This window comes from Rattus norvegicus, chromosome 1, assembly GCF_036323735.1.
Source record: "Rattus norvegicus strain BN/NHsdMcwi chromosome 1, GRCr8, whole genome shotgun sequence".
Taxonomy (NCBI): Eukaryota; Metazoa; Chordata; class Mammalia; order Rodentia; family Muridae; genus Rattus; species Rattus norvegicus.
The window spans coordinates 186,120,367-186,137,749 of record NC_086019.1 but is presented as its reverse complement, the minus strand read 5'-3'; the positions used below and the strand labels follow the sequence as shown (position 1 = coordinate 186,137,749).

At 42.5% G+C, this 17,383-nt stretch overlaps 1 protein-coding gene across 1 annotated transcript; it reads right to left on the bottom strand.

Annotated features, from left to right (window-relative positions):
• Nucleotides 1–603: 603 nt before the first annotated feature.
• On the bottom strand, nucleotides 604–17,335 carry Dctn5 (dynactin subunit 5). Its single transcript, NM_001037778.2, has 6 exons — nucleotides 17,216–17,335; nucleotides 16,178–16,246; nucleotides 15,445–15,563; nucleotides 10,792–10,903; nucleotides 4,572–4,674; nucleotides 604–1,703 (listed from the first exon to the last, which is right to left on the bottom strand). The coding sequence occupies exons 1-6, from the start codon at nucleotides 17,261–17,263 to the stop codon at nucleotides 1,606–1,608; spliced, it is 549 nt and encodes a 182-aa protein (NP_001032867.2). The 5' UTR covers nucleotides 17,264–17,335; the 3' UTR covers nucleotides 604–1,605.
• Between the last annotated feature and the right edge of the window lie 48 nt (nucleotides 17,336–17,383).

The following is a 17,383-nucleotide window of genomic DNA, read 5'->3' as shown; positions in this document are numbered from 1 at the left end:
TGACGATACTATACCGACTCGACCTTTGACAGGAGAAAGCAACCACTTTGGATGTGTTGGTAACACATGAAAAATGACAAGTGACAAGTAGAGAACATTGACTTGGATTACAGCTGAGTCCACTCAGGGTTTCCTGGCAACCCCACCACGCCGTAAGTCAAGAAGGCTCCTCCTGGGTCCTGCCCCTCAGTGCTCAACTGTTTGGCCATTGTCTCTGAGAGCACTCAATTGACCAAGGCTCTAAACAAGGACTCAGAGCAGAACCAGGAGGAGGTGTGCTATCAGTTAGGGGCACTGGCACTGCCACTTCCTCAGGCTCTGTGTCCACAGGATGACCTAAAAGCCTCTCCTGTACATGTGAGGCTGACCTCCTCAAGTACAAATACTTTGGTCTGAAGCACGGAAGTGTTGACAAATACCAGACGGACAAATGCTCTAGGCTAGAGAGCAAAGCTCACAGACACTCATGTTTGGTGGAATAAACCCTGAGTCAAGGAATGAGGACGTGACTAAGCAATCCACACTGAAGAGCAAAACCTGGGACTTTGCAGAAGCAGAATCTGCAGTGTAGGTTTGCCTCTTTAAATGAAGAAGCCTAAACCAGGATGTTTTAAGTCTTTTATTAACTACTTTATAACAATTAAGGTCATCCTGAATGAACAACAGATACCATCTGCTCCACATTTCTTTCTTTTACTGACTTTATTTTTGTTCTTTTGAAGCAGGATCTCATGTAGCACACCAGGCAAGTGTGAGCTCACTATGTAGCTCTTAACTCCTCCTGCTTCTACCTCCAAGGTACTTGGATGACTGGTACAAGTCACCACAGCCTGTCTCTTTTCCTCACGTTCTCAAAATCAACAGGAACCTAAGCTCAAATCATACTTTCCCCAGGGTACAAGAAATTGTGGCTATTGGTTCCATATCAGCAGCGAAAGCAGAGCGTCATCTGTGTGGATGGTGTGCAGTGGGACAGGACAGGGTTGTGAGCAGTACTGGGGCCATGTGACCCCATGCTGGGTGGGTGCTACTGCTCTGCAGGTCCACGCCAGGCAGGTTCCAGCCATCTGCGGAACCACAGGCTGGAGTGTCAGCAACAGAACTTTCTGTCCTCTTCAGACAATGGTATGGTGACTGTTGACAGGTGTAAGCACGGTGTATAAAGACAACTCTTCCAGATGTTCTTATTAAAATTCTTTAAAAAGTTCGTTATTTTATGTGAAGGGATATTTTGGCTGCATATATGTCTTTACCATGTGTACGTTTGGTGACCATGGAAGCCAGAAACCCATCAGATCCTCTGGAACAAGAGTTACAGACAGTTGTAGGGCCATGTGGGTGCTAGGAACTGAATCTGGGTCCTCTGGAAGAGCAACCAGCATGCTTAACCACTGAGCCATCTCTCCAGTCTTCTTTTAAATTCTTAAATGCTCAGATCCATGGAAGATTGAAAACTTCTAAATTAAAAACCAAACCAAAACAAAAACCCCACCAACCAGGAGAGTAAAGTTGTGTGAACACAGCAGCTCTGTCGTCACCAACTGCCCTTCTCATCTCCAGGTCCATCTTGGAGTTCAGAAGAATTAAAGGCGTGAGGCACAGACACTAGACTTGTGTTAGGGGTAGAAACTTCTGGTAGTAGCTTTTGGTGACATCGATCATCAGCTCCTGTGTGCACTCTGGGAGCTCCCCTGAGAAGAGTCCTGAGGAAAGAGAGACCCTGTGAAGCATGGGAGCCAGGGAGGCCTGTAACCCCACCATGTGCAAAGTCTGCAGACTTCTGCGTGCTATTTTGAGGATCTAACTTTGAAGTCCTCATCTTCAGACTGACAAGACTGTTGACTGCATACATCTTCTGAAAGGCCTGTGTTTGTTTGGGAACCAAACACTACAGCTCTCAAGTGAAGAAATAAAGTCCAGCTGGAGGAGTCGGACCATGCTTACAAGATCCAAAGAGAGAAGGCATCTCTGACTGCTGTGGGTTGTTCCACACAAGGGCTTCTCATCCCCAGGACTCACTCCCCAGTGACCCCCACTGAGCCTTATCCCTATCCCTGAGGGAAGAATTGTCCTGCCATTCCTACAGTGAAACTCGATCCACCAAAGCAGTGATGCTGCATACAGATGAATCAAAAGAAGACAACAGAGGAGTCCATGATGGAACACGCACGGTTAAGAATGTGTGGGTGTGCACAACTTTAATTCCAGCATTTGGGAGGCAGAGACAGGCAGATCTCTGAGTTCCAGCTCAGCCTCATCTACAGAGTGAGTTCCAGGATAGCCAGGGTTACACAGGAAACCTGTCTCAAAACAGTAACAACAAACTTTCTGAAACAAAGGTACTGTAAGCTGCTGCCTCCATCCATGGGCTTTAAAAATAGGTAACAAATGATTGGAGAGATGCCTTGGCAGTTAAGAGCACTAACTGTTCTTACAGAGGTCCTAGGTTCAGTGCCAGCACCCACATGGCAGCTAACAACCATGTGTTAGCTGGTTCTAGGTCTGGGTGCTTCATGAATGTAGTGCAGAGATATATACAAGCAAGAACACATACACATAAAGTCAGCAAAGTCTTCAACATTTATACCCTGTGGCTCATAAGTCAACCTCTAAGAATGTATGTCAGAGATAACTGTGCCTAATTGCACAATACATGTAAAAGAATGTCAGGACAGCAGTTTCTAATAGTGCCCAGGTTCAGCTTCTATTATACTATGGGACTGATTCAGTGCTTTTTGTTAAATTCACTTATGCAGTATGTGAAATCTATAACCCTGGAGAGGAAAGATGTGGTTCTCTATAGACCACAATAGTAAGGTATATTGCTAAGTAAAAGGTAGTTTCCAAGCAGTACAGAGAAATAGTTTGATTTCACTTACATAGGTATAGTTTCAAATACCTATATTATCCATTCAAACATATAAGCACACCTACATATTTTAGATATTTACAAAATGTACTGAGTATATCTAAAAACAAAAACAAAAGCCTTACAGAATTCTCATACGCACCCTACAAATAAAAAGTGCACATGAGGCCTGCAAACATGTACAGACTTCACAGTATTTTTGTTTTGTTTTGTTTGAGATAAGGTTTCTACGTAGGTCTGGCTGTCCCAGAACTCATCGTGTAAACCAGGCTGGCTTTGAGCTCACAGAGATCCGCCTGTCTGCATCCCAAGTGCTGGGACTAAAGGTGTGCACCACCATACCTGGCTCAAAAACATTTTTTTTAATGTGCAAGAATATTTTGCCTGTATGTAAGTTTGTGCACCACTTGCATTCCTGGTGCCCAGGGAAGCCAGAAGAGGGCTTTGAAGCCTCTGAAACTGGATTTATAGATAGCTCTCCATTAATGTGCCAGATTTCCTACAAGCCCACATGTCTGAATTCAAAGACAGAAGTGCCAGTAAAGTACCCTAATATCTGGTATTTATCTGTGAAACTACTCAAAAGAAAAATCAAAGTATCTTGTCACAGTGCCAGAAGCTTAGGCTCTAAATGAGGGGTCTTTGGTGCTGGACAAGGCTTTGACCCTGGGAACAGCACACCCTTCAGTCTCAGTCTGCTCATGTTCAGAGACCTGGATGGTCACATGTAGCTGGCTACAAACGAGTCTTTCTTACTTCCATCTGAAATACAGGGTGGCTTCCTTGTCTTCTGACATTAGTGTCAGTGACAATAAGAAGCTGGTACTAAAGAATGTGAATACACACCTATCTCTTAAGAGATTTTCCTTTCTCCTTTGTCCTTTGTTCACTCAGAGCCCAGGCAGGAAAGAAATGTTTCTTTGTCCTTCCCATGTGCTGGTGGCAAATTTGTTCCATAGCAACCTTTTCTTATAATGTTCTTATTTACTTTTATGTAGACAGGTGTTCTGTCTGCATGTATGTCTGTATACACTGTGTACAGCTGACTATTTCACAGCCCAGAAGAGGGAGTTGAATCCCCTGGAACTAGAATTTCAAAAGGTTGAGCTGTCATATGGGTGCCAGGTCCTGTGGAAGAGCATCCAGTGCTCCACTGAGCCATCACTCTAGCCCCTACAGCAACCTTAGTGAGGAGAAACCCTTCAAAGGTATTTGGGAAATCTCTCTACCATATGAGGCTCTAAGGCATTCTCATCTATCCCCACAAGTACCACATTTTAAATCACTCTACTGTGATATCAACATTCAACACTGCACTCTTCCAGTCTGGGACTCCATTCTTCTTTGTTTCTGATAATTTCCTGTGTTGAAAAATTGTGAATCCAGTTATTGATTCCAAGTGCAGTTTGTTCCCTAGGTGTGATGGTGCATGTTTTTAATCTCAGCACTAGGGAGACACATGCAATCAGATCTCTTTGAGTTCAAGGGCAGCTTAGTCTACATAGTGAGTTCCAGGCCAGTCAAAACTACACAGTGAGACTAGAGTCTCAGAAAACAAAAACCACCCCCACCAAAAGCAACTTATTTATACGTCTTTTGTAGTATTTTGTTGCTAAATCACATACAGAAGTCTTATGCATTACTTTAGTGATAGAAAACAGTTTTAAGGAAGTCGAAATAGACATATTAACATCAACATTACCTGGACAGCCGGAGAAGACAGTGAATGGGGGGACCACAGTTTCTGGAGGTAATACTGTATTGTCAAGAATTTTGCAGCAGTCTTTCAAGACACACCGGCGCCCCTGAAATTATAATCTCATTACTAGGTATTGATCAAGACATGGAGTAAAGCCTGATTACTGTGCTTCGTGGAGGCTGTTCTATATTCTCTCTATTCATGGTATTTTTATGACAGTGTCTCATTATTGGAGCCCTACTTGGTCTGGAATTTGCTATGTCAATCAGGCTAGCCTCGAACTCAGAGAACCAACTGCTTCTACCCCTACCTTTTATCTGGAGTGCTAAAATAGCTAGCACACATCTCCATTCCTGGGCACTCGTGGTTTCTTATAATACCCAGGGTGCCAGGGATAATGACAGGGGGTTTGGTTGAAATTATACTTCAAGTGGAATCTGACAAGGAAGGAAAGTGTGTGTGTGTGTGTGTGTGTGTGTGTGTGTGTGTGCGCGCGCGCACGCGCGTGTGCGCGCATGTGTGCACACACATATACACACACTCACTCATGCATACCTATGTGGAGGACGCAGGTTTATATCAGGAAAGCGGTAATTTTCAACCATTTTTTAAAGACAAAAGTCTTTCATTAAGCCTAGAACTCACTGTTCTAGCTAGACTATCTGGCCACTGAGCCCCCAGCACTGTCTCCACCTCTCCCAAGCACTGTGATTACAGGCATCACACCACCGTGGGCAGTTTTTACATGGTGCCAGAGATTGAAGAAATTCTAGATTGAGAAAATACTACCCACTGAGTCATCTCTCCAGCCCATTGATTGTCTTTACTAGAGCTTGTAAATTCACCTGTATCTTGATAAGCCTGCTTATTTCCATGAGAAAAACTAGGCTGCCAACTGAAATCTTTCACAGTTTTATTTATTTATGTATTGGTATTTTGCCTCCTTTGGAGGCCCTGAATCTAGAATTACAGATGGTGGTGAGCCATTATGTGGGTGCTAGAAATTGACTCTGGGTCCTCTGGAAGGACAGACAGTGCTTTTAACTGCTGAGCCATCTCTCCAGCTTCCCTAAATGAAAATTTTAAAAAAGGATCTACCACCAGAAATAATATCTGTAAAGAAATTTTAATCCAGTAACACAGCTGCTCTGGCAAGGGATTACATCCAAAGACCTAGGTCTGTGTGATCTGGCTGGAATGCAGACAGGACACATACCTTTAATTCCTCTGGCTAGATAGACTACAGACATATCCTTAGTAGACACCTTTAATCCCAAACCATGAAGGAAAGGTTAGTTTGTAGAAGGAAACATCCATGTTTGAGAGTGATGTCTAATTGAGGGGCAGACAAAGTGAAAAATCAGAGAAAGATTTGGCAGAATGAGTCAGAGATGAGATACACCCAACTCTCAATGAGAACAGACAAGAAAAAGAGGCTACTTAAAAGCAGCACAGAGAGAGTTCAATCAGTTCAGCTGAGTCAGCTTGGTTGGTGCAGCTCCGTTCAGTTTAGTTGAGTGCAATCAAAGTCAGTGCAGTTGAGTTGAATTTCACTGAGTTCAGTTCAGAGGCAGTTTTTACCAGGAAAGTTTTACGGAGACAGGTTGCAGGGAGTACAAGTTAGACACAGGTGAAGAGAGAACAAGCCAGAGAATAAGAAGCCAGAAGATTAGAACAAGTTGCCATTGTTAGTTTGAGGCCAATCAGAGCAATTCACTGAGAAGCAGAGAGAAGCCAGTCTGAATCAGTCAACTTGGAGAGGAGTTTTGAGCCAGAAAGATTGAGTTGAATCAGCCAGCTAGAGTTCAGAAAGAACTAGAAAGGGTGAACTTAATCAGCAGTAAGTCTCTAAGACAATTACGTTTGGTGAATAAAAGTTACTTTAATCCCAGCATGGCAGGCAGGAAGCACAGGCATGCAGGAAGCACAGATCAGCTATTAGTGAGGCACCCATCAAAGAACAAAAGCAAAACCCTGGGGGCACAGAGATGGTCCAGCAGTTAAAAGCACTCAAGTCTCTTCCAAAGGAAGGACCAGGTTCAAGTTCTAGAGCTCACAACTGTCTCCAATTCCAACAATATATCCTCTTCTGACCTCTGCAGTCTCCTAGGAGACATGCAATGCACAGATATACAAGCAAGCAAACCCTCATAGACATAACATAAAATAATTTTGTTTTTGTTTAAGGAGACAGGGTTTCTCTAGGTAACAGCCCTAGCTGTCCTGGAACTTGCTTTGTGGACCAGGCTAGCCTAACAGAGATCCACTTGTCTCTATCCCTACTCAGTGTTGGGATTAAAGGTGTGCATCACCATACCTGGCTTTAAAAAAAACCTCCTATCTGCAATGTCTGAATTTCATGAATGCTTAAGCCTCTCCAGCTGGATGGACAAAAAGACTGGCAACAGCTGGTGTGTCTGGTTCAGAAGCAGGCATTAAGTGCAAGTTGATTCTCTGCTGAAGTTCTCATTCATTAATTAGCTTTGGTATTTTCAAAGATATCAACTATCTTCCCTGGTGAACAAGGTGATGTTATCTAAGTCTCTGATCATGCCAACACTCCTAATTACCAAGACTAAGCACATGGATATAGAATGTGCTAAGTAAAGCATGGTGCATTCCCTTGTTGGGATCCATAGACAAAAGGCCTAAGAAAAACACAGTGGGAAGGGATCTTCTCATTACTTACTGATAGCAACTATACAGCCTGCAGCCTGCTTTGTCCACTAATTAGCCATCCCACCCACTTAGATCCTGCCTACTTAGAGAAATAGAATTTAACTGAATTTCAGGAACATTATGAGGACAAGGATTAATTCACAACAGTATGAAGAATACAAATAGCTTTAAGACATGAATGGGTTTGTAATAGCTGAGGAGGTTAAAGTCTTCTTCATGCTTCCTGAAGGAGGAATCAGGAGCTGTGGCTATGCTGCTCATTTTCCTCTAACCTAGATAATTTTAGATAAGTCAAGTCTGCCCAGTATTTCCCTCACTCTGGAAGCAGGACATAAAGCCAAATCAACAGCAAAGCTGCCAGGACTGGACGTAACAAACACAGAGCTGATGCACCCTAACGCCTGCCATACTGCTTCCTAGGCTTTTCCTTCCGGCACATGGCCCCTCCAGCTTACACCTTCCACAGCAAGTCACTGCTGGACGCCGCATGGGGCCTCTAGGAGAGTCTATGTGCCACAGAGGCAGTGAGGCTTTGCACTCTGAGAGGCTACAATTATAAAGACCCTCAAGTTTCAAAGTCTTTAAAAATTGCCAAGTTAGGTTTAACAAGGATTGCTCACATGGAACAATGACCAGGGAATACTTTGAAAAGTAATATTCTGAAAGAGGTACAAAAAGCAGAGTATCTAACCAGGAATGGTGTGAGACAGGCCTACAACCCAGCTGCCTGGAATGCTGGGACAGCAGTGGCATACGTGCAAGGCCAGTCTAGTCCTTGTCTAGTACACAGCAAGTTCTTGGTTAGTCCAAGCAACTTAGCCAGGCCTTGTCTTAAAATTAAAAAAAAATATATATATATATATTTTTAAAAAGTGATTTAAAAAATTTTTTAAAGTAATTTTAAAAAGTGAGTTATAGAGATCTAACTCAGGATAGAATGTTTGCCAGCCATACACAGGGCAGGGGTTCAATTTCTGGCAGCAGTGTGCAATAACCAGTGTAATTACTATATGTATTTGTAAGTTATAGTGTGATACTTGAGTACACAGCATGTGCTGACCAAATCAATGCAGCTGAAATTCTGAATGTCTTTTGAATCACTTGATGTTTAGAGCCTTCCAATGCCTCTTGAGGTTCTTATGTATACAGTAAGTTGTGGAGTGTGGCCTCTGCTGTGCTGTGTACTAGACCATCCTCCTTGCTGTGCTGTATGTTAGTGCCCTTACTCCATCTCCTCCTAGCTTCTCCCTTCTTCATTGTTCTCCTTTCTTCTATTTGTCATCAACTTTTTATTTACTGCTTATTTCTTTTTTTTCAAGACAGGGTTTTTCTATATAGCCCTGGCTGTCCTGAAACTGACTCTGTAGACCGACCAGACTGGCTGTGTCTGCCTTTGAAGTGCTGGGATTAAAGGCATGCACCACAACTGTGATTGAGATCAACCATTTTCATTCTCCTTTCTTTAACACAGAGCTCTATACATAGTAAGGAATGCCTTTGCAACAAGAATATGTGGCAGAATTATCATTCCCCCATCTCTCAGTCCAATTAGAACTGTTTTCACATCAGCGTGAGTTCCCCCTACACTGACCACCCGTGCTGAGTCTTCGTGGCTTCTAGAACAAGAACTGTGACCTGCATGTGTTTTGATTCTTTAACATCTGACATTTAGCTGGGGCGGAGAGTTAGCTCTGCATTTTGAGGTAGAAGAATCCAGTCTGTGATACATATCTGAAACATACAAAACATCTTCTCTAGACTTTATGCAGACAAACTTTGGTCAACATTCTCAACCCAAACACAATTCTCGGAAACCCCAACAGCTGTGTCTTTATCTACAAAACAGCAAGAAACCCAAACCTTGCCTATGACACCTCTGCTTCTATGGATGAGGGTCTCTCAGATGCCATTCAACTGGAGGTCTATCTGCTTCCTGCACTACCTGCAGTCCCTAACAATATGCCCTTTGGTGATACTGACCCTCACACACAACAATCCTTTTCCTGAACTGCCCAAGCTAACACTATCTTCTGCACTAGTTTCAATTTGCCCATCATATTTATCTGTGGTGGGGTGGATATGTTTGACCCAGGGAGTGGCACTATTGGGAGGTGTGGCCTTGGAGTGGTTGTGGCCTTGTTGGAGGAAGTGTGTCACTGTGAGGGTGGGCTGCTGCCTGAAGGCAGCAGTATTCTCCTATATACCTTTGGAACAAGATGTAGAACTCTCAGCTCCTTCTCCAATACCATGCCTGCCTAGATGCTGCCACACTTCCTGCTATGATGATGATGGACTGAACCTTTGAACCTGTAAGCCAGCCCCAATTAAATATTGTCCCTTATAAGAGTTGTCTTTGTCATGGTGTCTTTTCACAGCAATGGAAACCTAACTAAGACAATATCCTTCATCCATAGCATACTGTATGTTTTATGAGGCAAGGCAACAAAGAGCCCAATGGGCAGCACAGTTATTTAAATGGTATGTATATTTAGTTGTAGCTCTACCACTGCCTTTGTTAATCCCTTAGTGTTAGCATCAGACACATCTGTGGACTTCACAGCCAGCTTTTGGACCCAGCATCTGGACACAGCAACCAGACACATCATGTCTAGGCAACAGTGCTGCTCCCGCTGAGTCCCTTTGCACAGGAGTCACAGCCGGGATAAAAGACCCATCCCCCAGACCAATCCCTTCTTTCCTTCTATCTTCTCCCAGAGGCTGCCTTTGCCAATAAACTTCCGATGTGAGCCCAGCTATGGTGTGATTTGTCTGGGACTGTCCCCCCACCCCCCATTCTAACACCTAGTATCTATGGATCTCAACACTCACAGCAGCAAACAGGAATAACAGTGCCAAGACCTCTGTGCGGTTACGAAGATTAAATGAAGTAACTGATGGAAAAGAAGTTTTGTGTGTGTATTCATTTACATGTTTATACATGTATGTGTTCATGCTGGGACATATGTGTGTGCACATTCATACAGAGGCCAGATTTTAATTTTCGCTGTTTGTCCTCAGGTTCCATCCACCTTGTTTTTCATGACACAGGGTCTCTCCTTGCTCTGGTGCTGGGCAAGAAGGCTGGTTTGTCAGACAGTCTACCTCCCCAGTGCTTACAAATGTGTGATACCACACCTGGCTCTTTACGTGGGTTCTAGGATCAAACTTCCTGCATGACTGGTGATTTATCAACTAAACCCTCAGCGCAGGGAAAGAGTTCAACATCATATGGAAGAGTGTAATAGAGGCTAGCCACTATTACTTGGCTGTATTTTGGGTGTGTGTTTGTGTTTCTGTGTGTGGAAGAATCAAATCCAGTGCCTCGTACAAGCTACATATGCACTCTACATCTGAGCTAGTTCCCCAGCCCACTAGTCATTATTATTAATGCTTGGAAAAAATCCCAATCCAGTAAGAAAATCTTATCCCTAGGAAACTGGAAATGGCTCATTCCCTGTTACTGGGACTGAGTTCTATCGATGGGGTGGGGACGGGAAGACAGAGAGGAAATGAAGCTGCTTAGTTGAATGAATCCTATACTCACAATCACACAGTTCTTCCCAACGTGAACATAAGAACCAATCTGGGCAGCGTTGACCACACAGTCTTCCTCAATAAAGACATGATCCCCAATATGCAGAGGAAAGAATGCAACACTAAAAAGGAAAAGAAGATGAATCAGGAAAGGGTAAGGTGATGGAGCTTAGGTTAAGGTTTGTAGAACTATGGACTATAACCTCGACATTTATTTATTTATTTACTTACTTACAGGGTGATTCATTTGTTTTTTTTTGTTTTGTTTTGTTTTTGTTTTGTTTTTTTTGTTTTTTGTTTTTTGTTTTTTGAGACGGCGACTGTCTTTGCAGTCCTAGAGTGGCCTCAAACCAACTAAGATGCTCTTGCCTCTGCCTCACAAGCTCTGGGATGGAAGACATTCATCAACCAGGCCCAGCCTTTACAGACACTCTTTCTATGTTGCGTAGGCTACCCTGAATTTGTCACAGAGCCCAGCATGACCTTAACTCAGCTTCCTGAGTAGTGGGGTTATAGGCAGGTACCACACCCTCAGTTTTTGTCATGTCTTAATAAAACTATTCCTTGCAAGAAAACAATCCTTAGGTCACAGATAAAGCAGATTCAAGTGGGTGGGTACTGATCCATTCCTGCTTTCTTGGACAAAGCTCACATATCATGCTTAGTAATCTGTTTCTAGGACTGACAAGGTCATAGGCTATCAGTTTAGATGGCCAACAGAACAGCAAAACAAAGAACAAATTAACTAATGAACTAACTAGGGGTCTAGGGAGAAAAGAGGGTTTCAGATCTTCAGAGCTGTCTTCAATTTGTTATGTAGCAGAAGATAACTGTGAATATATGATCCTCTTGCCTCTGAACTAGAGCTGTGTGCCACCACCATACCCCATTCATGTGGTGCTGAGACGGAACCCAGGCCCTTATGCATGCCAAACAAGTACTTTATATTCCCAGATCTTAAAAAAAGTTTTAGTTCCAAACAAACTGAAACTTTAATCATCTGCCATATTTACTAAGTTCCTACTGCGTCCCAGACTCTCTGCAAGGAACTGGGGATACAATGTAAGCAACATAAGTGTTGTATGAGGAATGTAGAATCAAGAAGACACCAGATGGAGTAAAGGAATGCATACAGAACTAGTCACACCTGTGATCTAAAGTGAGCGCACACAACTAGGCCATGTTACCTAGATGGGAGGCTCTGGGGAAAGTCTAATAGAATAGAACTTAAAGCCAGATATGGTGACTCACACTTTTAGTCCTAGCACTTGTGTGGAAGGCAGATCTCTGTGAGTTTAAGACCAGCCAGAGCTGCACAATGATAGCCTATCTCCAAAATAAAAAAACAAAAACAAAAACAAAATATATTTAAGTCAAGACCTGAAGGATGAATAGGAGTTATCCAGACTTCTTCCAGACATCTAACCTTATTCCCATTCTCTATAATACCTCAAATATCACTGACAATGTTTCTATAACAGCATTTATCAAACCATGTTTAAAAAAAAAAAAGAACATGTGTGTGTGTGTGTGTGTGTGTGTGTGTGTGTGTGTGTTTCTGGTACCTACAGAGGTCACAAAGGAGTGGTGGACTCCTTTCAGCTCTAGAGCTATAGGCCACATAATGTGAACGCTGAGATCTGAACCTGGTCCTTTGACAGAGCAGTAACCGCTGAGCCTAGCCCCAGGCCATATTTAAATTTGTGGACTAGATGAGATATAAAGTAGTTGTTTGCTCACTAACTCTTCCAGCCCTGTTCCACAAGGAATATTTTGTAAGTCATAGTATCTATTAGCCAGGACTCAAGACTTACTTAAACTTTGTTAATTTTTAGTATTTTAAGTCTCTTCCTCTTGTACAACAACACTTCCTTGATCACATAGCAGTCTACAACAAACCCTCTTAAGATTTTTGTTTCTGATACCTTTTTACCCAAGATATTGTTTTTTATGTGAATTCAGGTTTATAATTATAAAGAATAAGTTTCCTAGTGAAACATTTTAAGCTGAGTGTTGTTGCACACACCTATAACCCCAGCACTTAGGTGGCTGAGTGAGGAAAACTAGGGGGCTCAAGGCCCACACTAGACCTATCTCAAACAAACACACACATACAAATATTTACTGGTGAAAAAGCCAGAGTTGGGGTCAATCTGAGGCCAATGGAAAATTCCACCACAAACCTCCGAGCACAGAAAGACCCTTCCCTTCCAGGAGGAGTAGAGCTAGTTTAGTTCCTAGAACAGCTACAAGCTAAACTGTTGAACAAAGCCACCTGTGACTCCCCATCCAACCCCCTTGGAAAGTCCCGGAACAGTCTACTGACCATGAGTAAGTTTGGAGGTCACTTCACCCCACCAACAGTACCTTGCCTAGTTACCATTGTGCAAATTCTGCTCCAATTGTTTGAATTCTGTCCCAATTGTCTGTAAGGTATATAACTGCCTGTTAGAGTCTACTCAGGGTTGTCTCTCTCCAAAAGGGAGTCGACCTCAGTACATTGGAATAAAGCTCCCCTTGCTTTTGCATCAATTACTCAAGGGGCTCCAGAAGGGGTTCAGATCGAACCTCACACTGGTAATAGATCATAAGAAGCCTATGGCCATAGTGATCTGAGTGTGTTCAATCTCATTGTAAATCACAGAGAAATTTATTTTAAAACAAAACTTTGATATACATGTAACTTTAACATTATTAAAGACAATAGCAAGTGTGCATGCTGTAGTGTGTTCATTTATTTTTACATGATTGGGTCTTCCCTGGGTCCCTTTTGATATAGCAAAACAGAGCATCTTCACTGTTGCTCAGAGTTGACTGATACTCTAATTTTATAATTATCAATGCTCAGAAAGCCACTGTGCATAAATACTCAGTACAAAATGGCAGGTATGTTTAAAGTCATTTCAGAATCTACTGGAAAAATACGTCCTAATCTCAAAACAAAATACATTAACTAACTTTTCCTTTTGATGAATTCAAGTCAGCAATTCAAAGAGCAACTGTCATAAAACAACAATCTTTTTCTTTTTTTGAAAGATTTGTTCTATATGTATGTGTGTAAAAGTATCTTTTATTCTCCTGATCAGAGGCTTACTGCTAACCTAGGCATAGTCCTGGAAGCTTCTAGCCTCCATACAATTTAATCTATGCCTAGAATATTTTCATTCTCTGAGATTTGCTACTGAATAAGCTCAGCCTTTCTAGTTCTTTCTGAGCTCTGGCTGGCTGGTTCAGCTCAACTGTTCTGACTTAAACTCCTCTCCAAACTGACAGACTCATTATGGCTTCTCTTTCTGCCTCTGATTGAACTGCTCAGCTTAGCCTCATACTAATCTGGCAATCTGTTCTAATTTCTGGTTTCTTCTCATTGTCTGGCTTGTTCTGTCTTCACCTATGTCTAGCTTGTTCTCTCTTCAACCTGTCTCTGTAAAACTCTACCAGTAAAATTGCTTCCTCTACTCTCTTCCCTTATGTTTCCTCTTTATCCTCCTGAGAGTTGGGCATATCTTAGTGTGTCAAATCTTTCTCTGATTGTCACTTTGTCTGCCTCTCAATTAGACATCACTTTCAAGCACAGGCCTTTCCTTCTACAAACTAAATTTACCTTCATTGTTTGGAATTAAAGGTGTGTACTAAGGGCATTTCTCTATTCCAGTCAGAGAGATAAAGGTATGTCCTAAGTTGTGTCTGTATTTCACCTAGAGTAGCCCTTTGCTGGATTAAAATTCCTCTACATATGTGTATTTGCTTGCATGAGTTTATGTAAGTCCCATTAGTGTAAGAGTCCAAGGAGGCCAGAAGAAGGAACTAGTCCTTAGTTGGAACAATAGGCAGCTGAAAGCCAGCCAGGTCCTTCATAAGAGCAGTGTGCTCTTAACCACTGAGCCACCTCTCCAGCCTCAGAAACCACCATTCTAATATGATAAAGTCCAAGTACATACCAATTTTATACTTACATGTTAAGGAATAACTGTAGGAAAATATTAAGAGTTTATTTTCAATAACTAAACCATTGTTTCTCTAATAGCAGCAAAATGTACAATAAAGACACTAGAATTTATACTGTAGTTCAAACTTGAGTGGAATGCTTCAAGAAGCATTCATTGGTATGGCTTGTATGGTGTCATGCACAATGCAGTGTACACGCTTGTGTACAGAACTGAGGCTGCAGTGGTGTCAGATGACAGATATCCATGAGCACGCATTGCCAGAAACTTTGGATTCATTCTGTATTTCGTTTTGAATTCATTTTTGGTTTTACATACTGAGAAACCTTTCATTTGCTGCCAAATTTTCACAGCCCTCCACATTCAGCTATGCAATGCTTGTACAGACTTGCAGTTTAAGAAACGATAGGCTACACCAGTCCTGAGTGTTCTCTAATTTTAAACTAAAATTTCTCAGTACTACCTGACTCTGGTATACACTAGAGAGGAAGCTCCAGCCTCACCCTTTACCCAGGCTTTACTATCTATGCTTCAGTTGCCCACATCTCGTAGGGACTTTTCTACTCCCAGAGGGGCGTTCATTATTGTGAGCTCTTATGCAGCGCCCCCAGATGGCCAGACCTTGTCATTACACATCTAAACATGGTCATGGGCAACATCACCAGGAACAGGATGAAGCCTAGCTAGGACTGCAAACAGATAATTAAGTCACATACCCTTTGCTGAATTTTTTGAACGGTGGCCTTATGACACTACGGCTTTTCACAACACAGTGACGTCCAACTCTTACATTTGCCAGGTCTCCTCGGATGATACAGTCATTCATTATAATGGTCTATAAAGTAAAATGCATTTAAAAATTACCAGTGTAGTCCATTTCCCTGAATTCTGTTTTAAAATACTTAAAACAGTGCCTCCTTATGAGTTTTATGTCTAGTAGTCCTGCGCACAACATAGCAAACAATCTGCCATTGTATTTTGTACAGGCATAAAAGATTTCTGGTCCTTCCCTCTACCACCGCTACTTTCTAATTCATAATTTTTAATGCAATGTAAATCCTATTTAAATACAATATTGAAGAAAATGACAAAAGCGTTCATGTTCGGTTCAGGTGAAATTCCCCTCCTTACACTTCTCCCTCCATCTAGCTGCCCGTGTCTGGTGTGCCCTCTCCTGTCATATTTCACATATTACTGCCCTCCCTATCACTCTTCCTTAAAGCTTCTTTATCCCCCATCTAATGGGCCACTCTCTAATTTCCTGGCTTCTCCTCAGTGATCATCTTTGTGCATTCAATAAATCTAATTTGGAGAAAAAAACAAAACAAAGAAATAGAATTCGGAATGGAGAACAAATTGGAGACACAGCAGTGTTTCATACACCCTGCAGATACGCGGCTAGTGGGAGCAAGCACAGTGAAGCCTCCTGAAGCTGCCTATGCCCTTTACCTTGCCATTGAGAACGATGTTCTGGCTTCCACACAAAACAGACTGGCGACTAACTTTGTTCCCAGATGCCTAAAAGCAAAACAGAAATCTGGGGTGAAAAAGACTGGACTATAGTTTCCATCAAGAAAGCTGACATTGCAGAGAAAATTACTTCAGATGAAGGGTAGTCTAAAAAGAAATGAGGCCTGAGTGTATGCTGCACCCCTGCTGTCCCAGCTCTGGGCTGGCAGGATGACCATCAATTTGGGGTTAGAATAAACTATGAAGTGAGCCTCCATCATAAAACAAACCAACAAAAGCAAGTTAGAGAAGGAAGACATGGAGAGGGGAGAAAAGACTGAAGGGCATAGCTTCGTTATAAGAGTGTTTACAAACTGAATCCAATACATCAAAGGAGCAAGGGTGGATTAGGAACTGAAAGCTCAAGAAATGATGACAGGTCTAATGACATATATGCATTCAAACCCCAGTTCCATATTATGGTTTCATAGCCCTAAATTAGAAAAACTACTTTCTCATGACCACAGACATACAGAAAAAATGATAGTAACCCTAACAGTTTACACATATTATGAGTTGACAATTTAAAACAATAACTTCTTAGCATGTAAACAGACTGTGAAATATTATTTTTAAAAGGGCCCAAAGCCTGAAAATGTAATTAATATCAGAATGAATAGGTTGTATTGTGTATTCTTCTGGAAGACATTATTTCTACAGGGAAACCAGGCGTGTGTATACACACATATACATATATATGCATACACACCTACCCACACCCAAACTTACACACACACACACACACACACACACACACACACACACACACGGTGGATGGAGTAGGAGAAAGCCTAATTCATGCATGCACCGGCTAAATAACAAAACTAGATGAAACACGAAGCGTCTCTACGTGTTTCCAAGTCATCCAAGGAAGGGACTGAGGGAGCGGGGGCGAGTGTAGCAGGGACAGGAAGGGTGACCGTCCAGTCCTCGAGGGGCCCGCGACTGCCAACGGCGACAAGGTCGCCACACGCGCACCGTCTCGATGTACTCGGACTTGTTATACAGCAGTTCGCCCAACTCCATGGCTGCCTCCTCTCTGAACCTCAGGATCCTGTCAGTCGCTCAGGCTGCCGGTGATTCTAGCTACTTCCGGTTGTCTGTCCACTTCCGCTACCGCGCCCTGGACTCTCATCGATTAACTAC